Source organism: Rhamphochromis sp. 'chilingali' (genome assembly GCF_963969265.1).
Source record: "Rhamphochromis sp. 'chilingali' genome assembly, chromosome: 10".
Taxonomy (NCBI): domain Eukaryota; kingdom Metazoa; phylum Chordata; class Actinopteri; order Cichliformes; family Cichlidae; genus Rhamphochromis; species Rhamphochromis sp. 'chilingali'.
In genome coordinates, this window is record NC_137937.1 from 3,087,372 (window position 1) to 3,113,681 (window position 26,310).

At 40.4% G+C, this 26,310-nt stretch overlaps 1 protein-coding gene across 2 annotated transcripts; it reads left to right on the forward strand.

The window, feature by feature from the left end:
* Positions 1-692: 692 nt before the first annotated feature.
* LOC308404245 (uncharacterized protein) lies at positions 693-26,289 on the forward strand. 2 transcript variants are annotated; one of them, XM_080894190.1, is made up of 7 exons: positions 693-870; positions 11,822-12,795; positions 16,560-16,611; positions 19,468-19,585; positions 20,687-20,823; positions 24,033-24,263; positions 24,483-26,289. In XM_080894190.1, the coding sequence occupies exons 1-7, from the start codon at positions 790-792 to the stop codon at positions 25,140-25,142; spliced, it is 2,253 nt and encodes a 750-aa protein (XP_080750316.1). In that variant the 5' UTR covers positions 693-789; the 3' UTR covers positions 25,143-26,289. The 2 variants fall into 2 exon arrangements, with proteins under 2 accessions (XP_080750316.1, XP_080750315.1); XM_080894189.1 differs by having other exon boundaries at positions 694-870; positions 24,030-24,263.
* Positions 26,290-26,310: the final 21 nt, after the last annotated feature.

Genomic DNA, 26,310 nt, shown 5'->3' on the forward strand with positions numbered 1-26,310 from the left:
TACTTCTTTTCGGTTTTCAGTTGCCTTTGGCTCCATCTAATGGCGGTAACAACAATGACACCGGTAAAGTTTTTCCTACAGTCCAAATATAAACCATCACAATCAAATGAAACCATTCTGAGTGATAGCTTCAATGTTACACTAAAGGATGTTGTTTAAGTGAAGGATATTTCGGATTTAACAGTGTAGTTTGTGAGACTGAACTCCCGAATCTGCAAGCCAAAATTAATTTTCTTCTGATATAAATATACTGAAATAAAATTTAATCCTCAAAGCAGAAGCCTGGATTCAACACAACTGTGGTAATTCTGTGAACACGGCTTATATTTCTTCTTCTTCTTCTGATTCTACAAGTGATATTTAAAATACTTTGCATAATTTCATTTGGTTTGGCTTATGTAAAAAAATAAAATCTATAAAATACACATGATTTGATTTACAAGTACTCGGACAAAAAAGAAGAAACATTTTAAAAAAATAGTTCAGCTGAAAGAAACATTTCATAATACTGTAAAAATCCATTTCTAGCACTGGTACTTGAAAGAAACCACAATAAAACCAAACAAAAGTGATGGCTCAAATGTACGAACTAATAATTAAAATTACTGGGAAGGATAAAGTCAAGAACCGGAGACTTTTATTAGGAAGAGGTCCGGTCCAGCGTTCGTCCGTGTTTGCCCATGAACGATGGGAGCGCGCTCCCGACACTTCAGGTGAATGAGAGGGAAGCAGAGGAGCGGGATACACAGTTCAATGTGCGTGGCGTTAAAAAGAAACAATTAGGCAAAAATGAGCTACGTTACGTCGCTCGGGGTGCATGTTTGTATGACAGCATATCTACTCTTCGTGATGGGATGCGTTGCACAGAAAGTAAGTTGACATTTCTTTGCTGCAAAAATAAATCACACGTTCTTAGCTCTGTTTTGAGTGTCGTGCTCACTTGTGTAGAGAACCGAGCCGCGAACTCCGTTCGGAAAACGTGATATTCTACAGTTGTTCGCTTATTGGTAAACTCATTGACTCCGAGAGAGTTGAACCCAGCTACTATACGATAAAACAGGCGCCACCGTTCATTTCGGCACACGTCCGACGAGCAATTGCGTTAGCTACGTTTTCAATTTAAATGCAGTCCGCCTGTTACCATCAGCCTTTATTTTACCAACGTAACGAAGTTCTTACAGACGTCTCTGTGTGTAGGCGATAGCAAGAAGCAGTACGTAGTGTGAACTAAGTTTCAAAATATGGTAATGTAAACCTTTAAATGCCTTTGGTTGCATAACATTTCAGCAGAGTATATCAGAAGGGTACTCCGCTTCGAAGAACAAGCAAGCTTTTACTTTACGCTGGGGAGAAGTTTTGCAATTAGCATTGCCCCCTTAAATTTACAGCTTTTACTCTTAAAGTTCGCCTACGCCGTGCTTGCTAACAGGACGGGACATTAGCATGACCCTCACAGCGCGCCGCATCTCATTGTGAAAGCTGAGCAGGAGACAACTATTTAACATAAACAGGTTATCGGAATTACCCTGGGGTCAGTTCGTGGTTTGGCATTTTGTGTAACGAGGTTCTCAGTCGTTTAATGTATTATTTCTTAATTTATTTACTTGTTTTTACTTTTATTATATCACAATTTTCCACGTGGCTATATAGCAAAAATAACCCCTGTCACGTAATCGGTAGCCAGACTTTTAAACCTCCCCTCTCACTTCAGTTTGAGCTCCTCTCATGCACCTTTTCCATTCATGAAAAAGTGGCAAAAAAATCCGTCCTTAATCCTTCTTCCCTCCTCCTTTTTTTTTAACTCCAAATTTTGAGGCAGTTATATCCTTAAAGATTTTCAAAGAGTTGTTTTGATGGCAAGGGCATGTTTTTGATGTTACTGCACTTCAGAGTTGGAGAATGGCATGCAGTCCAAACTGCTGAAATGAGAACCACATTGGGAACATGTTAACCTTATGTGAAACTTCTCATACTCGGTGACTGTGACGTCCAAAGCTTTGCCTCTGACAGGAAAACTTCATGATCCAAAGGCTTGTCTGGTGTAGAGGAAAGCAAATGGGCAGGAGCTGCTTCTCTGGTCTCTGACATACCACAGAAGAAGGCAAAGGGTCACTAAAATGTCAGATTAGTGCCTGTGAGCGCTTAAGAGTTGATTGGTTGAGGTTTTGAAGTTGCACTGATGAAATTACCCGAGAGAAGTCAGAGGTGTTAAAGTGTATAAGAGGGAGATTTCTACACGTGACTGAGGAAAACAAGAGAACTGTTTATTTTCTCTTTTTTTAAATTTTTAAAGTGCATCATCCGCTCAGTCTTCTGATCCCTGATTCTTCTGTTTGCCATTTTTGTGTGATGCAGTATATTGTCCCCATTTTTGTAACAATGGCTGGTATCGTTATATAAAGGGTTACCTTCGGCACAGATCTCCTCAAACGCGATTGTCACATTGTCGGTCAGGAAAAGCTTTGTGGTTTCCATTTGTCAACAGTTGTCTAGTTCCACTGATGAAGAATGATGGCTGAGCGGCACAGTCCTCAGAGCTAGACAACAAAAGCCCACACTATATTGAATTGTCAGCGTCTCCAGCTTTAGTTCCTGTGTGCATAGGGTTCTCACTATCTTTGCAATTATCTGCCTGAAGTGGCACAGTAAATGATGGCTTTGTCCTCTGCTCCCCTTGTATTAAGTTGATTTTTTTCCAGAAGAGCATAAACAAGTTTGGAATTTATTCTATTGCCGTCAGACAAAAAAAAGGAAGCATGTGTCGGTGTTTCAGAATGAGGGCAGAGTTATCTCTTTTCAGAATGAATAATGAACTCTCATATCTGATGAAGGATCTGCTCGGTCTGTGAACGGATTAACATGCCATAGTTTGTCAGTGATCTGCAGTTGGTAGAGATGAACTGATGAGCAGAGATGCAGATGGTGTAAAACCTGGATGATGTTTTAATTTGGTGCTGTCTGCTGGAATATTTAAACTAAGTTTCTGCTGGTGCTGCCTTCTGAGGGTTTTTTAAATTTATTTTTAAAGATCATCTGGTTTGTTTACTTTTGTTAAATCAGGTGCTTCGCTTCGTGACTATGAATATACTGCTCATATGACAGAGGCACACCTCTGAGTCAGATCAAGCTTTTTGGATAAACCTGGGATAAAAACATGCTTTTAGTACTAGTAGAGCTAAATCAATACATTTTAGAGCAGAAAGCTTTTCAGGGTTTGTCATAGCGAAGGGCTCTAATAGCTTTGTCAATATTTGCGACTGAGCACACTGGTTCAGGGATTATCAGTGATGTTGGAGATGATATTCAAAAATGATCTCTTCTGGCAATTCTGATGTTTTTAAACTTGGAAATATTGTTGCATCCTGACTGAATCCAATTTACTCTGTCAGCACAGCCTACAGCATTGGGCTTCTCATAGGGGTGCTGCCCAAACATCAGTATCACATCAGTATCAGTGATACATTGGCTCAATCTTATTCCAAAGTCTGGGAATGATTTCTCCAAACCAGTTGAAACCACTGTGAAGATAAGGTCATGATTCGCCACAGGGTTCCAAAGGTTTTAACAGCTACCACAGCAGCAGCACTTTTACCCCCCCCCCCCCCCCCCCCCTTTTTTTTTTTTAGAGGAAATATGTTAATAGGTTTTACACCACAAACATGGAAAAGCCCACCCAGTCACATAGCTTTTAGAGAACCACAGCTGTAATAATTTACAGCACCCCACTTATCCATGTAGGCTACAGTGAATATCCAGTGATGGCTCTGTAAATACAAAGTTGATCAAACATGCATGAGCTCAAAGAGGTCTTTCATAAATGGCTCTTGATGCAAACTGTGATGAAAATGGGCTGAAGCGGCCAACAAGGGCAACCCCAGAAATGCCTGGATTTAATCAGACTGCCGTGCCAGTTACTTATAAAAACTCACCATTGGCTGAGCGTGCAGCCACTTAATCCCAGTAGGAGAGGCAGGGACACGAGGGGGATATGCGATAAGTCCTGGGCTGGAGTATCGGCACCTTTTCACAGTTGTGGAGAATTACTTCAAAGAGCTTTTTTTTCTGTCTGTGTAGACTGTCACAAAGAGGTTAAGATTCAGTTGATTGCAGTCTGTCCTTGTTATTCTGGGGTTCTTGCTACCTGGAGCTCTGAGTTTCTAAGCCTTGGAGTTTGTTTTCTTTATTCTGTGAATGCTGCAGTTTCCCTTAAGTCCTTATCTTTGGAAACTAGTGTAACTCTGGGGAATTCCTAGATGTTTGCTGAACTTTGAGTCAAAGTGGTTAAATTAAATTAGAGAGACTAATAATCTTGTTAGGTTTTTCTCATCCTCGTGAATTTTATGTTTTCTATTTCAGTAAAGCTTTTTTTTTTTTTTTTTTTTTTTTCTTTTGGTTAAATTTGTTTTTTATGCAACTGTGTCACTTTGTTTACCTGAATTTTTTATTTTTTTTGGTCTTCATACTTGTATCCCAGATACATCAAGTCCAGTCTATTTGAGAGGAGGTGAAGACATAATCCACGCATTTTTATTGGTTAAATATTTTTTTTATTCATACTGTTTACTGCATGGCAAAGTTTAGTTATGTTGATATTGATTCAGATTTGGTTCACAAGTGGAGTGTGATTTCAGTGCGTCCTGAGTGGGCTGCTGCAACCCAAGCACTAGCCTGCAAAGCAGTGTCACTTCTTCAGTAAACAGGGCTGGTGAGGATTCCTGCCCCCTTTTGAGGGGCCTGCCTGCCTGTTTATGAGCCAGTCCCAGGCTGTTTGTGCATGAGAGGCAGAGTGTGTGTGTTAACAGAACTTCAGCAGAAGCAGCTCGTGTTGCAGTTTTCACAGGGGTGTCGTCAGCCTGGGTGGTAAAACCAACCCCCCCCCCCCCCCCCCCCCAAAAAAAAACAAACAAACAAACCAACAACCCCAAAACAAAACACTTTTTTTTTTTTAAACTTTTTTTTTTTTAACAAAAGTAAAATATTATCAGACATAAGCTATGAAAGTATTTTATAGCTTCTACAATATAATGTACATATTTGGTATATTAATATGATAAACAGTAGTTTTTGTCATCAGTTTATATTTGCTGAAATTTGTAATAATATTACTACATGTGGTAATTGAAAGAGTTTCCACGGGACTCTGTGCAGTCGTGAAAAAACAAGTACACCCCATGATTCAATAGCTTATAGAATCTCCTTTAGCAACCATAATGAGAATTATTTGATTATTAATTATTATTATTATTATTAATGATTATTTTTTGTATGACTTTATCAGTCTGTCACATCATTGTAGAGGGCATCCGTTTTATGCACAGGTCCTGCCACAGCATTTGAAATTGATTGAGGTTTGGACTTTGCCTGGGCTATTACTACACCTTATTTATTGTTTTGGTACTTGTGTGCTTGTATTTTTTGGTTTTCTATTATTTCTTTCCTGTCTCAAACCTTCCAAACATGCTTTACTTGTTTTATTTTTTTCCCCAATTCTAAGGCCTTGAACTTTGACATGCTATTGAGCCCAGTAGAGTCTGAGGTGGTAGGTCCTTTTTTCCAGAGTATTGCATGGTCTGACCTTGGGAGGAGTTTGTTGGTAAGATGGATTGTGGTTTTGTGTAAACGCTCACCTGAACTCTCCTTAGTTCCTATGAAAGCAGTAAGGGTATATGCATAGAGTCCAGTAAATATGGTATATAAATCAGCTGCACAACATGAGCTAGTTAATTAGACAGTTAGTTTAATTAGACAAACTTGTCATGGCTGTCATGGAATAATTTTTTATTTTTGTTCTTCTTTGGTTTAAAAATCTGGTGATCCAAAGTGAAAACTGGAACAATACCATTTGCTTGGGGCCTCCCAGTAATGACAGCAGCTGGTCCAATATTTTACTGAACAAGTCATTTTAGACAATTATGTGCTCAGTTGGTCTACTTGTGTCCGGGGAAGCTGCTGTCAGTGGCATAACCAGCCTGCTCTTATGCCACGTACTTATTAGCATCACTTCATTAAAATATTATCCACATTCCCCATTTGTGGAGTGGTTCACCAAAACAGCAATGTGGCCCATTGTTTTGTCATGAGAAAAGGCATCCTTGAATAATTAGCGGCCTGCCAGTAGAGCGGCCTGTGATGTAACAGAACTGAGATGTTGGCATTATAAGAATGTCCCATTTCCATTAGACACCGTGGCACTTTGGGGCCCTTTCATGTGTAGTCTAGCATATACAACCCTGTGTCCAATGAAGATGGGACCTTGTACAAAATTTCAGTAAAAACACAGTGTGTGGATTTGCAAATCAGTATTCCCTGTTTTTTAATTGCAGAGATCCAAAGGCAACATGGCAAATATTCAAATTGAGAATTTTTATAGTTTTGAGAAAGCTACACTCACTTTAATTTGAAGTTAGCAACAAAAACTTTGATATATGCACATGCTTTAAGGTGTTGCTATACATCCCAGCACGCTGATAAATAGGTTGGGACTGACTTTTTCTTTTCTTTTTTCTCTTCTCCTCCTTACATAATGGGCCTGGATTGGAGGCAGTCATTTGTAACACAGACTTTTACTTTGGAGACTTGTTATTTTTGTTGTTGTTGTAATTAGGAATAGATATCATTGAGATCTGTGATTCATGATTCCAATTATGTAATTACAAGGAGGTATTAATGTAATTACAAGGAGGTATTTCTGTAGTCTATTGATACTAGATAGTGGAAAAGGGGTGGGATTAAATAAGCTTATGCTTCTTCCTGCTCCTTTTTGAACATGGACGTTATTTGGAGTTGTGGTTGCTCGTTTTCCTTTTGTTTGCTTTGTTCATTTGTCTCTTTTAATTCTATTTTTTTTTTTTTATACTTTTTCAACATGTTCAAAATAAAGATTCAATCAATCAATCAATCAATCAATTATAGATAATGACTTTAATGGATGGAAGACTTACACAGCCTTTTGGCAAGGCCTACTTGTGACTGATAAGTAGCTTCTGTAGGAATTTGCACTCAGTTTCACAGTCAGATCCACCCCTCATTCATGTCTGGTTTCAGAAAACTAAGAGCTATGGCCAAAAGGCCGTAGTAAAAAACTGTAAAGCCAAGTCTTTACAATAACACTCCACAAACTATGTTAATCTTTTACATGCAATCTGTGGCGTTAGTGCAATAGTTTCATTATCTCTGCATCAGAACACGGCGAAGAAATGGAGTAAAACAAAGATTTTGGCGCCAGTTCTTGATTATGATGAGAACTGGTCATGATGTGATGATATTTTGTTAAAATAAGTGAGACCTTACTTGAAAAAGGGTTTAACCTCAGCAATGTTAAAGTTGCCAGGACTACCTAGGCTCAAATTATTTATTTAGAATTTTATGTTGTGAAAAAGCCTTAAATTGTGAAAGGGCAGGGCGATATGGCCAAATATATTTATCACGATATATATTTGAAAATTCGCGATAACGATATAACTGATGATATAATTGACGCGAGACAAAATACTTTACAACATATCCTCAGCATAACCATGTGTAATATCCACAACACTTAAAAAGAGGTTATACACACAATACGGTAATATTATGTTGAAGCACAGTACGTATCACTCTGCGAGGCTCCGCGGTGCGGCTTCGTAGCTTAGCAAAGTCGTACCAAAACATTTTTTTGACAGATTCTTGAGCGCCGTGTAGCACAGAAAATCGGTTCGGTAATAACGACGGCCCGCTAGCATGCTCTACCAAAAAATGTGCTTTGTTGTGTATCTGACGGACGAAAGCTAAACCAGTTCCACACCACTGAAGCTGCAGCATTTTTACAAACCAGTTCTGGTTCATCCGTTTCATTCAACGATCCGCTTTCGCCCTTCTCATTCTCCGTCGCCGCCATGCTTTTTCCGCCATGTGCATATCAAAACAAAGGCACTGCGCATGCGCGTTTTACCCATATTCTATCACAAGATTTCATTTTCTTATCAATGCCTAACATCATACTGGTATTACCGTGAACGGTATGATATGGCCCAGCCCTGCTATTTACACCCAGATTTGTAGATGCAGTCACTCCAGAATGAAGCGAATTAGATGTCATAGTTGTAGCTAGAAAAAATCTGGGACGTGTTTCAATCTCAGTGACCTCGACCTCCAGGTCCGAGTTCAGAGTTTCTGAAAATCTTGCAATAACTTGAGAAGAAGGCGACGTAGGATTTTGAAATTGATACCACAGGTGTATCTTTTAATGGTACCATTGGCTGGAGGCGGTATTATCTTTCTCTTTGCCATGTTATGCACCCTTGTGGTGTTAAGTGCCGTCATTGCCCAACCTTGCTGCAAACCCCTAATCGGCTTACTCTCTCTAACTTCAGCAGGAATGGCATTTGGCCCGTTCAAATGTCATCCGTGTAATTCTTTCCTCACATTAATCACATCACACACGTCACATTAATTTCTACTAAGTGTGTAGGCTATCCAAACGTGTCATGCACTAATGTAGTTGCCTCAGAGTGTCAGGAGAAAATGAGTAATGTCAGAAAGTTTTAAATACTAAGAGTGAGCAAAGATTTTGTATAATATGTCATTAGTATGCTACAAACACTGGTCTTTGGTGTCTTTGGCAATGCTATTACTGTTTGTAAAGTTAACTGTAATGTACTGCAGAAATCATATATTCAAAGTACTTTGATATAATGTGACAGACTGCTGAATGCCCACAAACATAAACGTTTGGCACTGAGCGAGATGGGTACTTAATGTGTGTTCCAGCGTAAGTTGATAGCAGAGGAAAGGGCAGATGTTAACTGCGTCTTTTTTTTGTCCTCGGGGATTTTTTTAAATTAACATTTTGTTTATTTTCATCAATCTGGGTAGAAATGCCTCTTGAGATCATTGAAATACAATTTGAAAGCTGCTGCTGGCTAACGTGGATCATGTTAAGGTACTGTTATGTAACTCACTGTTATGCAAAGTGGTGAGGTCATAGATAAGGGTAACTTAAGTCAATAATCATATAATACTCATGTAAAAAGTTCAAGAGAGAGTGTGAGTGCAGCTATGGACTTGCTAATTGTGAAATTTCTAGGATATGTTTCCAAATGTCTAAACAGCTGAGAACAGTCGTATTTTCTTTAGTTATGAAGGCCGTGCTGCCCTCACTTTTCCAGTCAAAATTACATGCAGGTTTTACCAATTTAAATGAACTAACTGCAGAATGCTGGATGGGGGCAGATCACTCCTGTAGCAATCAGAGTTTAGCTTTCTCATGTCCCCGATCTAGGTTGCACAGCTCTCATGTGAACTATAATCTCAAAGAGATCTAGTACACTTCCAGCCCAGTCTAGAGCACAAACGTCGCCTGTGGTTGTTGGTTTGTTACCTGTCTGGAAAGAAGGATAGCCAGACTAGGGCTTTTTGACAGGCCACAACAGGAAAGACCAACAGGAAAGCTCATAAACACTCAGCCCCCCTACAAAGGTCTGCTTCTCAGCTGCTTGGCCCAACCAACTGTGCATCTGCCTCTCCTTAGGGCAAAGGTCCCCCTTATACCAGTGAACACCTGGGAAGAATTATAGCCAGCATGTTTAAAGAAATACCCCAGTCCCCTTCCCCAAGGTTACCCAGGTGAAACCTATGCTTTGATGTAGAGGAGGAACAGCAGAGTTGAATAGTTCACTGAAGAAGGAAGCGTTTTGACTGCTCGACCTGAGTAGAAACGCGCTATATACAGATGTGGTCAGAAATTAACATGCACTCCTGGACATGAATGTCATGGTAATTTGGGGCTTTTAAGAGTTGTTTTAACCGTTCTTTTTCCAGGGCAGAGTGACTGTATAGCATACAGCATATAAGTTAAAAAAAAAACTTTTAACAGGCTCAAATATATCATACCCTCAAATCTTTTAATATTTGGTGCTGAAGGTTGTATGATATATTTTAATTTGATAAGCTCAAAGCCTATTATCGTCTTGTTAGCGACCATGATTGACTATAACTGGTAGTTTCTCTTTGCCATCATGAAGTATTTGTTTGACAGCACTTATTGGTTTGACCAATTTTCAGAACATTGAGAAAGTTCAGCAAACTCATTGAATAATAAGAAGGAAAATTGTAGATTGATGCAGGTTTACAGGTTGGGAAGGTCTTATGGAGCTAGCAACAACAGATTATTGTAAATATGTGCATATAAGTACTGTTCTTGTGATTAATTTCCTAGTCAGCTAAATGAGGTAAAAAAAAATGTAATAACCAATCAGTCTGTAACTAAGGAACAATCAGATATCAAGTTAAATATGAGCGCCGTTTAATGGATGGTGTCAAAAACTACACAAGGCCATTTGAAAGCATTAATCACATTCTTGAAGAATGAATTATACTTTAAAAGCTGCTCAACAGTGTGGTAACATGCATTATACAAACATTCAAAGAAGGGGACCCCCCACTTAAACTGATGTTAAATATGATATTTACATATTTTTAAAACATAATTATCTGAAAAACGAGTAAATTGCAGCTGAATTGGGACGCATTCTGGAGAATTCTATAGTCAGACAAGACAAAGATTGAGCTATTTGACCACAGCGTCAAGAGGTATGTTTAGAGGAGTAAATATAAATTTGTAAATCTAAGAACTCCAGCTGTCAAGCATGGTGGTGGCAGCCTCATGTTCCGGTGTTGATGCATTATACAAAGCGCATGGAATAATGAAGAACGAGGATTAACTCCAGATTCTTCAACTTCACCTCAAATCAGCTAGAGAGTTGAATATTGGACACATTTGGGTATTCAAATAGGACAGTAATCCCAAAACACACATTAAAACTGGTTTTGGAAGCGATAAAGCAAGATAACATTAAACCTACCTGCCTTACCAAAGCTCCAGCCTCAACCCTTTTAACATTTGTGTACTATGCTTAATCGTTTGGTCTCTGCCAGGACAAGAACAAGCCCGACTCGCAGTCTCTCCAATTCATCCCTAAGGTGTTCTGTTGGGTTGAGCTCAGGATTCTGAGCAGGCCATGTTCTCACAAGTTCTCCAAACCAGACTCGCCTATGTTTTTATGGACCTTGCTTTGTGCAATGGTCATGCAGTCATGGTAGAACAAGAAGGGCCATACCCAACCTGTTCCCACAAAGCTGGGAGCATGAAATGGGCAACGGAGCTCCTGAGAGAGACCCATTCTTTCGCAAATGTTTGTAGAAGCAGTCTGCATGCCCAGGTGCTTGGTTTTATTCACCCGTAGCCATGAACATATGAATTGAATGATTTGGATCAATGAGTGTTTACTTTGTTTTACCCTGGGGGGAAAAACAGTTGAAAGAAAAAGGTAACAGCCCTTCTGTACAAGAAGGTTAGACAGAGTTAGACAAAACAACGATTCAGCTATTTGACCACAGTGCCAGGAGGTATGTTTGGAGGAGTCAAGGTGGGGCTTGGCATTCATGCACATGAGCATATGTAAACTTCTGAATACAGCTGCAAGTCCCAGTCCATTTTACCATTTCAAATTGGTTTTGTTATGCAATTAACCACAAGTGACGTTTGTTGTTTGACTTAGTGGTACATGTTGACACAGACGGAAAATGTAATCAGTAAATTTCAGAATTAGACGGTGTAATGTATCACTAGTTAGCAATGAAATGCCAAAGAATAACAAAAATGCAAGTACTGGTGGGACATTGGGTTTTGCTTTTGTGCTTAACCTTTTGAGTTGCGTCCTGTTTATCTAAGGTCTTAGAAAGGGTGTCAATGTCTGAAATTAAAAAATGCAAGACTTTTTAGATCTACTTTAAAAGCAGATTTTGATATATGACACAACTAATTAAATAATTCCTGTTGCAGGTGTATTTTGACTGTGGTGCCAGGGTGGATGTGGTGGATGTTCAAGGCCTAATTCTATCTCCTGGCTTCCCATACAACTACTCCTCTGGGACACACTGCGTCTGGCAGTTTGTTGTACCTATTGATTACCAGCTTATTCTGGAGATATTTGACTTTGATGTTTTTGAAAGTCATGACTCAGAATCCAAGTTCTCTGCTTCTAAATTTGATGAAGAAGATGCAGAGGATGGGGCAACTCTCGCCCCTGGCACCTTAGGGGCTGATGAAACCTCTTCAGTGGCTAAAGATCCTGTGGTTCAGAGTGTAGGTGATGGCTCAAAGACTCAGCAATCCTTCCAAGATGGTGAGGTGAAGCAAATAGTTGTCCAAGAACAGTCTACAAAAATGGAGATTACCAAAGTCTCGAATTCTGCCAAAAGATCTGCAGATGCTGCCTCCAGCCTATCTTTGCCACCTCCTTCCACTCTCCTCCTCCTACCTGACGCTGTGCCTCCTGGGGACAAAGCCATCAACTCTGCCTCCTCATATCACCTAAGGGGAGATGCCAACCCTAGTACTAACCCGACCACAGTTGTGGATGAGACCACCATTTCTTCACCACACTCCACCAACAGTCTAAGTGTAAGCCCTGAAACCCAGCAGTCTGTCCTTGACGCCTGCCCCCACGATGTCCTCTACATCTCAGACCTCATCACCTTCTCCTCTAGGTTTTGTGGGTCTAACCGGCCTCCTAGCAGCCAGCTGGTGTTTGGCTCAAGCCAGGAAATGGTGGAGGTCATCATGGAACTGATCACTACCACCCACTGGGGACGTGGTTTTGCTCTTCTATTCCACTACCAGAACCTGACCGAGCCACAAGGAGACCTCCATGCCACAGCTTATACTGCCAATAAGCTAGACACACTGCTGGCTGCAGTGAGTGGAGCTGCTTTCTTCGCTATGATACTTACAAGTGCCCACTGCATCATTTTCAGGTAATAGAAGTGTTAACTTTATTATATTAAAGGCATTACATTTTGGAAACAGCACCACCTTAATCCAATACAGCACTGTGCACTGAAATGATACTTGACTTACAGTCCATTTTTATAGTTTTCTTGACTGTGAGAGCTTTACGATGTTAAAAGGATCAGGCTGGTGCTTTGCTACCTGAAGATGGGATAGAAATGTTTGTTTGTTTAAAGCTTTTATTTTTTATTTTTTTGACTAAATATTCATTCAAAGTTCCAACATCTCACAATAGAGAGAGAGAGATGGATATGGTACAGTGTTTATCAAATGAATTAGACCACCACCCAATGAAACATTTATGCCACAGCTGCCCTGAATAACAGCACTGGTAATTACCAACATCATGACCAACAACAAAATCATGTTGTTGGTAGTGCATGCATGTTATCATTCTGTGTAAAAACAGGACGAGGTTTTGAGTGAATTCTGGTAAAGCTTCAGTGGGAATCATGGTAACAATTCATTAAAGTTTGGTTTGCATTGATCAAGGTGTTCAAGGTCAACTTAGTGATTTTATTGGTCAAAAATTGACACAAAGCCTTAGAACGTAAACTATGATTCTTACAAGTGTAGTGTGTATTATCAACACATAAAAAGTATAGAGTATGTTTAAAAATATGTCATATTTGACCTCTGACCTGAAGGTCAAAGTGATAGTAATGCTATATAGAGCTATTTAAAACTATATTTCTTACTGTCATTGTTTCTATTGACAACATATAGGGAATGACGCATGAGGATTCTAAATATCATGTTACTTTGGACCTCTGACAACCTTTTTTTTTCTTTTCTTCTTAACTCCACAACAAGCTTCCTAAAGTACATTTAAGAAGAACAAAGACAACAAAATGCAACACTGTTCCCTTAAAAGTAACTATTGAGCTGCTTCGGCGAAGGTTTGTGTTTTGTTTCTGTAACAGTTAATCTATCAATATGCACAAGCTCTTGCTTTTATCCATGAATTTCACAATTTAAAGTTTTATAAAAAAGATGGAAAAAAATCTAAGATTATGATTTTTCATTTTTATAATGTTTTTCATTAAAATGTCAGTTATTTACTTAAATTTCTGAACAAACATTAGTTTTAGAGGTTGGATGTTATGCTTCATTATTTTTGGGCTTTTCAGAAAAGTTCACAGTACTGGCTCAAATGTAGGTATAACAACCTGAATTCAGTTTTCCTATTTACCTAATTTTTTAGTTGTTTTTTTTCTTATTCTTTTTTCCCCATATTTTCTATTAAAAGAGTGTAGAACCTGAAGAGTTGGGGTTTAATCATCTTTCGCTCAGGTTTGTAAGGTCACACTGCAATTTTTTTTGTGCTTACATGTTTGTTTTTTCCTAGAGGTTACCGTTAGATGTTAATTGTGTTCGCTAATAATCTGATCTTTTGTGTAGCTACACCACCAAGTTCCAGTTTAAGGGAAATGTCTAACACACATATTTAATTGATTTACAGAACAAAGGCTTTTCAGTAATCCCATCCCTTTTGTGTATTCCTTCTATCAAGTTCTCATCTGTCCAGTTTTGGTTAAAGACCAAAAACCATCCAAAAAATGATGCATTACCCTTCAGCCGTAGCTAAACTGTGGCTAACAGTGCCTAGCATGTGCTAGCATGCTACACTAACATAAGCATGGCAAGTTAGTGCTCTCACTATGGGCATATCAGCTTATTATTATTACTATTATTTAAAAAAAACAAAACAATGAGTGTACATATTTCTAGATCAGAGTCAAACACATGGCCTTTTATTCATTCCTGAATACACTCGCCCATACACCCACAAGTTAGGAGAACAAAAGGCCACAGATAATGGGCAAAGGGTTAAAGAGAAGCCAACCTATAGAGACTAGTTTTCTGTAGTCTTTTAAAAGAAACCACAGATTCTGCTGACCTAAAAGGCGGTCCCAGCATTTGGGCGCTACAACCTCAAAAGCATGATCCTTTTTTTTTTTTTTTTTTGTGAATAGCTAGTGAAAGAGTTACAAGACAAGTTAGAGACATTTTTGCATTAAGGTAAAAACCCTGCTTTTGTTAGAATTAAACCTTCCAAATTCTGGTGATTTTACAGGTAATCTCTCCTCAGATATAAAGGAGCCGGGATGACATATTCACACGCACACACACTTATATACACATAGACTAATACCCTCACACCTACACAGTCATGACATTGTTATGTTGACTCAGCTGGAAGTCTCAGTCCCTGATGTGGTCACCCTCTGTGATTAGTTGGGTTTGGCTGCAACTGTGCGGCTTTCTTGATGTGAAGCATTCTCACCATAGACAGCAGGGCATTCAAGGTACAGCACCTGGCATCAATTCCACGGCACAAAAACACAGAGGCTGCATGAAAGTGAATGGGCGGAGAAAATGGGAACAAGGGACAACGAGGAGAGGTAAAACTCAGTTGAGTCAGTCAAAAGGTGTAGTTTACAAGTTGTTCCCTCTCCATCCCAGGGGACAATGAACACAAACTGGAGGGTTAAGTTTGGAGGTTTGTAATACTATCTGTTCTGACAAGCAGACTGGTTTAGCTTACTGGTCCAGATAGATTCAGAATTTAGAAATGTTTGGATATGTGCCCGTCTCAGTGTTGAGCTTTCAATGAGAAACCGTTAGATATGATTGGTGTTGATTTCAAATGTAGCTCAGTTTCTCCAACTCATCCGTTAGGCACAAATACCCTTGCGTTCTCACTGTTAATGACAGGGAAATTAGTAACACATGTTCAATAAAATCAAAGAGTAATTAGCAAAAACAAAAACACAAGTCATTCAGAAGCCAGGAAATGCATTGCCACAAAACATCAAGCTCACAGAAACCCACAGTAGCAGTTTTTTTTTTTTCTATTTCAGTTGTTCCCTATTAACTTAAACAAGTTCACAGAAACCATTTGAAACCAACTAGCCTGGCGAGTCAGGCGAGATTGTGCAAGTTTAATGCAGCAGTGAGGGTAACTCCCAAGATCCCCTGTTGTCAGAAAACAGCCCAAGGTGCATGAGAGTCACAGCAGGGGTTGCCCTGAGTTGGTAGCTGGATATGAACTCATTCAGCTGAGAGCCATTTTTAATAAAAGGGTACTTGCTCAAATATTCCTGGATGCTTCAGTTCTTCACGTGAACGTTAAGAACATGAGAAGTCAAATAATAACATCAGACGGATATGTTAGACCCTGATAAACAGGCGAGTGGTTTGAAGACTTTAATACTAATATCCACATTAATACCTGTGGAGAAGCATATCTAGCTAGATCTGCTGCTGATAGCAGCTACAGTGTTCACATCAGAGCGCTGCATGGGGTCAGAATTCACATATACTTGAAATGAGCATCAGCACTGACAAATTTAAAATCCCCAGAGGAAGAGTGTAATTTATAGCAAAGACGGCTCAGCAACAACCACCCCGTGAACCGTTAAAGCAGACTGGAGCGTATGTGTCACGGCCCCATCCTTCCACACGGTAACACAGCAATTACTGAGTGGAAATAGCTCCGGGATTGAGGCGGCTAGTGTTATCAGAAAGCTCTCATATCACTTCAGTTTTATGTGGTGGTGTCAATTTGAACATTTGTGGTCGAAATTACAAACCCCCAGAGGAGTTTTTTATTTTTGAGAAAACACTGCTCAGAGTGGGGAAACAACTGAGGTCAGCCGTAAAATTTGAATATCAGATGTGTCTTTTAATATAAATTGAATTGCTGTGGTATTTCCTTTTTTTCCAGACCCAAACTGTGTCCAAAAAGGGCCAGCTCCTGCGCATCCAGCAACTCTGAGGTACAGATATTACTGCCGTTAAGTGTAAAAAGTGATTATCTTCCCAGAAGGTGTTGGCTTTTTGACATACTTGGACAAGTAAACATGCGATCTTTTTTTAAACGACACCTAAATATGTGTTCAGACAAGGGAGACATAAATGGCATTTTGCCGTTATATTTATAGTTTGAATAATATAAATGACAATGTATTCACATTAGGAAAAAAATAAGGTACAATCCTACATTTATTGCACCTTTTTAAATCCATAAAATTGGAATAGTTTTTACAGATTGGTTTCAAAGATCCTCAAGAGTGCTTGAGGATAATCTGAGGATGTGTGTGAAGATTGTAGTTGAACCGAAAGGTTTAAGGTCAACAGAACGAGGACACTAAGCACACTTATTAAATCGACAAATTAGTTCTTTTTTTAGTAAATTTTCCTTTTACTGAAAAAGAAGAAATGGAGCATCATGGAGTCACACTGTTTAAACCTAGATTTGAATTTTGTAGATTGTGCTGTACATGCACGAAAACCATCACATTTCATGCAGCGCAGGAAATTTGGATGGTGACGATTAAAAGTGTGAAAATTGCCCAGAAGAAGGGAAGCTCTTGAAACGAAATATTCACTAGGAAAAGTAGGAGGCACTTCACATCTCTGTGAGAGGCTTGTGTCCTAACAGTGTATTCATGCTACCAACAAAACACACTGGAGGCTTAAACTAAAGTTTTAGCTGTGATGTAGCTTTGCATGTTGCAAGGAGTCAAAAGCGTGGAATAAGAAGACGGTATTTCTAGGATGATATTAACTTTGTTTCACTTCGGCCGGGGTGTAATGCTCAACTCTGACAGTCTATTGGGATAGTACAAACACAGTATGGTGATAGTGGAGTAAGAGGGACAGCAGTTACCAGCAAAATGCCAACAATAAATGTAATTATTGATATTGGTGTTTAGGGCTGTGCGATATGACCTAAATCTCATATCCCGATATTAAGACATCTATCATCTGATAACGATAGAAATCACAAAAATGTAACATATTCTGTGAATCTCAGGCAGCTCGACTTGCGTGAAGTGTTTCCAGCTGTGCGTCATGTAGCTGGAGTCGAGTGTTTTAACGATGCATGAAATGATACATTTTTAGACATAAGTTTTCTTTGTATTTATTACACGGCGTGCTGCGGGGAAAAGCCTGTTCTAACGTTTGAGTCTAAGGTTTATTTTTTAGCACCCGACGGCTCTTTTTTTGCTTCTCATCCGTAAATAATCTGCTCTTTCACGTGATTCAGTTTATTTTGAAAAGTCTCAACAGGATCTTGAGCTTTATTGTGAAAGGTTTATGTGGAACAAGCGGACACGCGGTGGTTTTACCGTCGTTGTTGCTAACGACAACGCATAAAAACAAACGCTTGTCTGTCTGTAGTGTGGTTATATTAAATATAAGAGAAAGAGAGAACTTTAATAAATAAAGCCACTACAGTGAGCATCAAAATAATGAAAAAAATATTGCCGTAAACAGTTTATTTATGAAACAAACGATAGCGTAAAATGAAACGACAGACATTTTTATATCGTCATCCGATACATATCATTATCGAACAGCCCTATTGGTCTTTATTATTTAGAACACAGGTACTATTATATTGTGTAATCATAATTTAAACAAGTACTGGTGTCCGGCAGCCTCGCCTCTGTCAGTGCGCCCCAGGGTGGCTGTGGCTACAATGTAGCTGCCATCACCAGTGTGTGAATGTGTGCGTGAATGGGTGGATGACTGAGTGTATAAAGCGCTTTGGGGTCCTTAGGGACTAGGAAAGCACTTTACAAATACAGGCCATTTTACCCAAATAAAAAATGATTTGACTAAAAGCTTATTATTATATTTGAACTATGTAAATATTAATTATAACACTGGTCCACAAAATGTCCTAAATGATGATTAAAAACAATACTAATAATACAGATCTGAGATCATAAATTCATCTCTATTAAATTAAGGAATTTCTGTTTGAGTCATTTGTCTTTTCGTTTCTCCAACCGTTCACACCGTCTACTTCAAACCTGTCTGATGTCTTGACGAGGATCACATGTAGTGTTGAATTTGAGGTCTGTTGGTTGAACTGTGATCTCACATTTGAGGGGTTTTTTTTTTTCCTGTCGCTAGGCAATCAATGGGAGGAACCTGAGGCATTAACATTACAAGAAAATGTCTAATGTTTCAAGACTCGCAGATTCTTGATTCTTCCATGACGTCTATGACAACACGGAGCAGTTAATCAAAGAGGGGAGAAAAACAAATCTTTTCATTGTGGAGACGAGGGGAGCAACAGGGAGTGAAAACGCAAACAAAACAATGCTTTTAAAAAAAGAAGTCAGTCCACGAGCTTATAATGTGAAAGCTTCCCGCACAGACGAGCGTGTCAAGTAAGAACCATCTTTGCTGGAAACCGACATCAAGCTCACAGGACGGGCTGACCCAAACTCTAGCCTGGAGACTGGAGTAACTCCCACTCCAAAACTGATGTCTCCACCACTTAGGGTGCTAATCTGTGATCCTTGTATGGATTCTTAAAGGATGTGATTAGAGAACTTCACCAGTGGACTTGGAAAGCTGTGAAATTTGCTTTCCCACAGTCTATAAAGAGACCTTCAAAACCAAAGGTGGACCAACTGGCACCATACCACTGTTTCATAAATCCGTCATTTAAGCTACATGTAAAAGAAGCTGTTAAAAGTTTGAATTTAACTGAATGTACTGAAACTGACCAAAAGGCAGAGGGACACCAGACCATGAAACTGCTGCTGGGTGAACAAATAGTTCTGCATTACTGGCAGCTCCTCTGCAGATAAACTTACAGTGTTATGTTGTAGGTGCCGGAGGGAGTCCAGAACACCGTGGCTGAGGTCAGTGAGCTGCAGCCGATTGCTGAGAATCAGGCCAACCAGGAGGCGACCATAGAGCAGGACAACAACAACCTGCCACACACAGGTTGAGAGGACACACACCTGCACATACATTGATGCCCTCCCCCCAGTGAACAGCCTAGTTCACTGGAATGCTTATGCTGGCCATTTAATAAATAAATAAATTGCATTCATACTCAGAATTAAACTGTGTAATAGTCTTACAAGGAATGCACTGAGAGGCATTGTGGCAAGCCCAAAGACTATGAATAGCACGTTACTGTGGATGTCATTTATAAATCATTTCGATTTATAGCTGCATAGCATGCTTGAACATTTGATGAGGATCATTTCAGGAATGACAATGATACTTCCGAGAATATAAATCTGTCATTAATTCATTTCCTGGGAAAGTGCTGATAAAGTTTAAGTGCACTAATTTAAAAGTGAAGACTTGGGGTTTGAGAAGAGGCTTGTGTTTTTATTGCTGTCATTTTTTTGTTAAGATTAATTGTGCGTTAAGCATCATGCAATTGACTATCTCTGCTTGGCTCTCTTTTATATGTGTGTTTTGCTATGATGGTTATCTGTGCTCATGCCAACCACAAGCTGCTTTAATGTTTTCCAAACAAAAAGCTGCTGTCTCTGGAAAAGGAAACGGGGAAACTCTTTCTTGTTTTACAATTTTCCCAGCGGGCTTTTGTGAAATGGGTTTAAAAACTATAAATGTTGTAAAATATTAGATAAAAACGATGAGAAAGACTCTGTCGAGTTTTGAGTGGAAAGTAAAATTGCATTAGTTTTGGAGCAGCCCACAGGCTGCATCCTGGAACAGTCCAAAGATTTCTCTCGCGCTCTCAGTGGGACTGAACCCAGGCTCAGAGATTTGTGGGTTGTGGCATTTAACCCACAAAGCAGCCTGGGAGTAGTTTGATCAGCAGGGGAGTGCAGGCCCCTCTCTATGTGTTCCGGTCACAGACAAAACACACAGCTTACAAACAATGACTGAGTTAAGGTTAGCCTCCTCTGAATGTTGCTTCATTTGACCATTTTGAGTTACAGTACACAAATCATCAGTAGCAAAAGGTCCTTGAAGAATGATGTAGCAAGAAACCCATGTGGAGCGCTGGGCTAAGTGTAATGTCAGCAGCGAGAACTGTCTAAACTTGTCTTTGTGTTTCTGCAGTCACTGCTAGTGGCGATGTATCTCACAGTGCAGATGTGGACCTCTCCTGCAGCGGTTTGACTGAGCTTGACCTTGGTGCCGATGAAGTTTTCATTGTGTCCTCAGGCCCGAGTGGCCTCCCCCCCTCACCTCACACGGTAACATCTTGTTTCACACCAGTGAATTTCACCAGATAGTCATAGTAGAAAAAAGGTACAGGTTTTAGCAGGTCTTAAATTTGTGTAAATGCAGCCCCAAATGAACTACATATAACCTATTAACACACAAGTAAGCCAAAATGAAGAAGCAGTGTTTTAAAAATGAAGGACACTCTTACTGCTTCCATGGAATTAAGGAATACGAGCAGTAGTTTGGTGGTCTGGAGCATTAAGGTGTGTGATGCCAAGGAGGAAAAACATCATCAGTGACCTTAAAGAAGCAAATGTTACTGCCCATCAATCTGGGAAGGATTATGAGGCTATTTCCAAACAATTATTAAAGTCAACTGTTCAGTGAGAAAGACTATTGGACAGAATCTTTCCGGGTTTAGCCATCCGAGCAAGTTCACCCAAAGATGAGATTGTACAGTGATCAGAAAAATTGCAATAACCCCAAGAGCTGCATGTCTCACTCTATAGTTAACATGTTAAAGTTCATGACCGTACACTTAGAAAAAGACTGGACAAGTATGACTTAATTGGAAGTGTTGCCAGAAGAAAATCTTTAACTCTGCAATAGCCGAGACTGCTGGGGCTTCCCATGATGCACGAGTGTTTCTTCTTCACTCTGCGTGCTACACACCTAATCATTGGTTATTATTAATCTCTGGCTCTCCTCCACAGTATGTCTTTTGTCCTGTCTCCCTCTCCTCACCTCCATCCGATCTCATCAGATGGCTGCCCCTCTCTGAGCCTGGTTCTGCTGGAGGTTTCTTCCTGTTAAAAGGGAGCTTTTTCTTTCCACTATCGCCAAGTGCTTGCTCGCAGAGGGCCATCTGATTGTTGGACTTTTCCCTGTGTTATTGTAGGGTCTTTACCATAATGTATAAAGAGCCTTGAGGCGACTGTTGTTGTGATTTGGCGGTGTGTGTATATAAGTGAAACTGAATTGAATTCAAAAGAACATGGCAGCACAGTGTCGGTTTGCAAATTTGCGTCTGAACGAACCACAAGATTTGTGGAAGAATGTCCTTTAGACAGATGAGACCAAAGTGAAGACGTTTGGCTGTAAGGACAGAACCACATTTGGTGAAAACCAAACAAATCAGCACAAACACCTCATGCCAGCTGTCAGCACGATGGTGGACGGGCGATGATTTGGGCTTGTTTTGCAGCTACAGGGCACCTTGCAGTCAACTGTTAGCTCCTCTGTAGGCCATCTGTCTGACCTCTCAAGCTTGGCCCAGATTGTGTCATGCAACAGGACAAAGATCCCAAGCATGCTTGATGAAATGTACCAAATCTGATGACCGCTTATTGTCAAACCCATCGTTTTTGTTTATGTGAATTAGGTGTAAAACTAATTCCCATCCATTTAATTTAACATGCTACTGACATGGCTCTGGGGGAAAAACAAATGATGTGGATGTAGTCTTATATCATAGAGTGGAAAGTGAAATTGTGTGTTCAATCTCAAGGTCACACTCTGCGTGGGTGATCTTGTTGCTTTGAGGAAATGATCCCTGAATCAGTGAACATCAGAGGTGGTGGGGCATTCAGTGCTTTGAACTGACCTAGTGTTGCAATGGCACATGAGGATAATTAAAAGATAGGACATGTGTTGGGGAAGCAATAGTTCAATCAGGCATTTTTTTCTTGCTGCTCTTTTGTATTCTCAGAATAAGAGTTGGCATAAAACAGCTTTGGCAGCTTTTTGAAGGGCTGGCAAGCTTTTCTGCAGCCTAGGCTAATGGAGTATTATCTTCCGAGCCAGATTCCCAGCTCCAATTGTGTGTGTGTTTGTGTGTTGGTGTGTGTCATGCACGCTTTGACGCACAGTGTGTGTGGTCTGCCTGTGTGTGTCCTCGGTGCATGTAAATACGGTTTAGAAAATGTTGCAAAATTCATCTTCTCGGTGTCAGTGCCAGGTACGCTTCCAGGTTGGCGTGGTACTTCCTGTGTTACACACGATGCCCTGAGCCGTAAACCCCCTTTTGATAAATTTTCGCTGCAAAAGACCCTTTCCGAGAAGAGCTTCGATTTAGCAGTACAGCGATGAGAAGATTGGAAAACGTTGCTGTAGGCAGGGCTGATGAGATCAAGGCAGAGAAAGTCTGGATCAAAACGGTCTGGTACATTCCTCGCCGTCTGAAAATCAACAGATTTTATTCGGCTTGTTCCATTTTCTAGGGAGTACGTCAAACTTTTCCAAATATCCCTAAATGGTCCCCAGTCTCACCTTTGGAACTACAGTGTATAAGTGCACTGAGTTCTTGCCTCATCTTTCAAGACTAAAAGTTCCTATTGTGTTCTCAGGCTTTGGCGTGGAAAAGAACATTTTATATAAACCCCTAGCTAATTCTTGTCTAGACAAAGCTAGCTGCTAGTGACTCTGAGGGACGGATTATCGCTCTCTGATGAGTGCAACTCCCAAGACATTATAAAGCGATCTCCACACATCCAGGTTGTCGATATTTAGCCTCTTAAGCTCAAGTGAAATGACCTATATGAGGCTCTGACTCCTAAAATGCTTCTTTGTTTTGGTCCCGGAGTGTAAACGACCCACAGTAATAGCTGTGCTTCAGCAATACCACAGATGTCTCTAAAATTGTTCCAAAGCCTGCGCTGTTCTCTCGACAGTTTTAATATACTTAATAATGATGAGATTTGTACGTGAGCCACACATGCTCAGCTGGCTGGCTGTGTGACAGAGCTAGGCTAATCAGAACACTTCCTTTGTTAATCCGTTAATGTGGTACACAGGAAAGTCTGTGGGGAGATATTCAGGTGAGGAGGAAATGCAGCAGGTGCAACCAGCAGACAGTTGTTCCTAATGTTCACACCTGAGGGAATACATTGTTGCACAGAGATGCTATTTGCTGATTTGGCAGCAGTTTAAGTGCAGCACAGTAGAGAATACTTTGTTTGTTTGAGATTTAACTATTTGGTTTTCTGCTCTTACAATATTCCTACTGGTGTCTTAATTTGGTTATTACATATACACATCTGCTGCACTCTCCTTGGTGCCTGGTTAGAATATTTTTTTCCTCCTCTTCTTTCGTGATGAGGTAGTGCTTCTGTTTTTGACCCATGCTTGACTCAGTAAAAGCTGCCTAAGATATTAAAGATTGTAGCTGCATTTTTCCTATCATGTGATGTTTTCACCTGCATGTAGCTTCTTATACTTTGCTACGTGTATCTTTCAGCAGCGGGAGAGGTTTCTGCGACACAGTGACACTGGTCCTGTAGGCGATTGGCCGTCACCACTAGAATCCTCCACCTCACCTGGATCCAGATCAGTCAAGGATGGCAACGGCTGTGCCAGGCCGAGGGCGTGGAGTGTCCGCACCTTCCAGGACTTCCTCCCTCCTTTGCCACAGCTTCATAAGAAGTGGTGCAGCTGGAACTCCACCAGTCCCTTCACCAAGCTGGTGGACAGCGTCAGTACTACAATCATTACATACAAAATAAAATGAAGCTACTTGAATGGTCAGATTCTACCAACAGACTACGTAAAATATGATTTGGATGAACTGACCCTTGAAGAATGTTCATGAAATGTAAAATGAGCAGTTTAGGAAAACTTTGTGTGAACAAGCAGGATTTTTCCATCACCAGTTGGTTAAATTAAAGTCTGTTAATTGTGAATATCGTTCCAGACTCCATCCAGTTTGGTTGCTAACTGCAGAGGTGGCGACAGCAGGAAGGTTTTCTCTGATGTTCACCTGGAAGGCAAGGCAGATACCAGCACAGCCTCAGACTCATCCATCAGCAATGCCTCCTATCCCCTCACGCAGCCTGCCCAAAGACAGCGGCGCCTCAACTCCACCAGCAACCTGCGACGTCCTCGGTTCACAGGGACGTGTTTTGGCCTCCTCTCAGCGACAGCAGACCTGGCGAAGGCCCCGGGCTCCTCCTCCTCAGAGCCCGTCTCTAGAGCCTCTTCCTCCCCTCAGTGTCAAATTGAGAGTGGCCACGCTCGAGATTTCCCAGGCGAGGGTGATCACATCAGCGTGCCTGTGTTTGCCATCTCTGAGGAAGAGGACCGGCAGCCTCTGGTCCCAGCCGAACACCTGGAGCAGACCTCCGCATCCGCTTTGCTCAACGGGCTGGTTACAGGGACATGGGAAGGCAAGGCGCCTGTTCTAGGAAGCACCAACCTCGGCTCCCAGAGGCCCAGAGCAGAGTGGAGGCTTTGGGGAAGCCAGGTGTCAGGAGGGGTCGGTTCACTCTCTTCCAGCGAGTCGAACGCAGTCGACAGCAGCCAGCCATCTCTCAGTGTGTCCACAGGGCTGTGCAGTGTGACCAACCAGATGTGACACGATGGTGATGAACAGGGACTCTGGTGGGCCAGTTCTGCATTTCTGAACTCTTAGTGTCACTGGGATACATCTCACTTACTCCTTTAATTTCCAAAATCAACTCTTACAGAATTGCATCTCCTGTAGCTTCCTGTTGGTATACACGCATATTATTCTCACTGTAGTTTTTCTACTTTTATAAAGTTTGTTGTTTCGCACCTTTCAGTGAGTTGTAACTCCAACCACGGCACTGTTTTCAGTAGCTCTGTCATTGTGGATTTTCTTCTTCCTGTGCCAGCCTTTTGCTTTCTTTTTTTGATCTTCTTCATGGGGACGCTTCTTTAGTACATCGTAGCAAATACTTAGTTGCATATTACCTAAAAGTGTTCCACACAGCATAGATAATACATTTATATTAATGCTACAACAGTTCAGGCATTCAGTATGTACCCCTAAGACTGATGCTGGATTATAAAAGGGAAATCAAAATAAAAGCATATTAAGTACCAATATACACCATTACATAGCATAAAGACAGAACTAGCATTCACAATAGTATTTAAAAAAAGTCAGTATGAATAAATGTAAAGTTTTAATAAAGGCAAAATCATTTGCAGCTTGTGTTGTTGATTAACTCAGAGCTACACAGAGTAAAAACTTGTTTGAAACCATTCAAAGTCAGAATGAAGATTTGCACTGAAATCACATGTTCAAAGGTTACAGAAACTCAAAGTTAACAAAAGCAAGTCAGTTTTTCTTTCAGGTATCATTTTTTTTAATGGTAAAGATTAACAGCAAAATCAGATCCATACGCATTTTTCAAAGACAATTGTAGAATACAACAGTGTGAAGAGACTTCTCATAATGAAAACCAAACACTTTCTGCATGTGCCAAGTGCTGCTCACACTAGCAGTTGATTATAGTCCAGACTAATTGTTCAAATAGTGCATTGCAAATAGTTTTTAGGCATCCGAAAATTCGTTCATCTCTCGCACCGACAGATGTGCAGCTCTTAGCTGATGTTACTGTGACAGATGCCTGTTTGTTCCCACTTTCCTGGGAGCTGTGCTGAGGTAGAATGAAACCTGCCTCTTCCATACTGCTGAGCAGCTTGGTCCAGACTTTTGCACACAAAGTGAGTAAATATTTGCCTTAGTATACAACATAACAATCATTTCCCCCCAA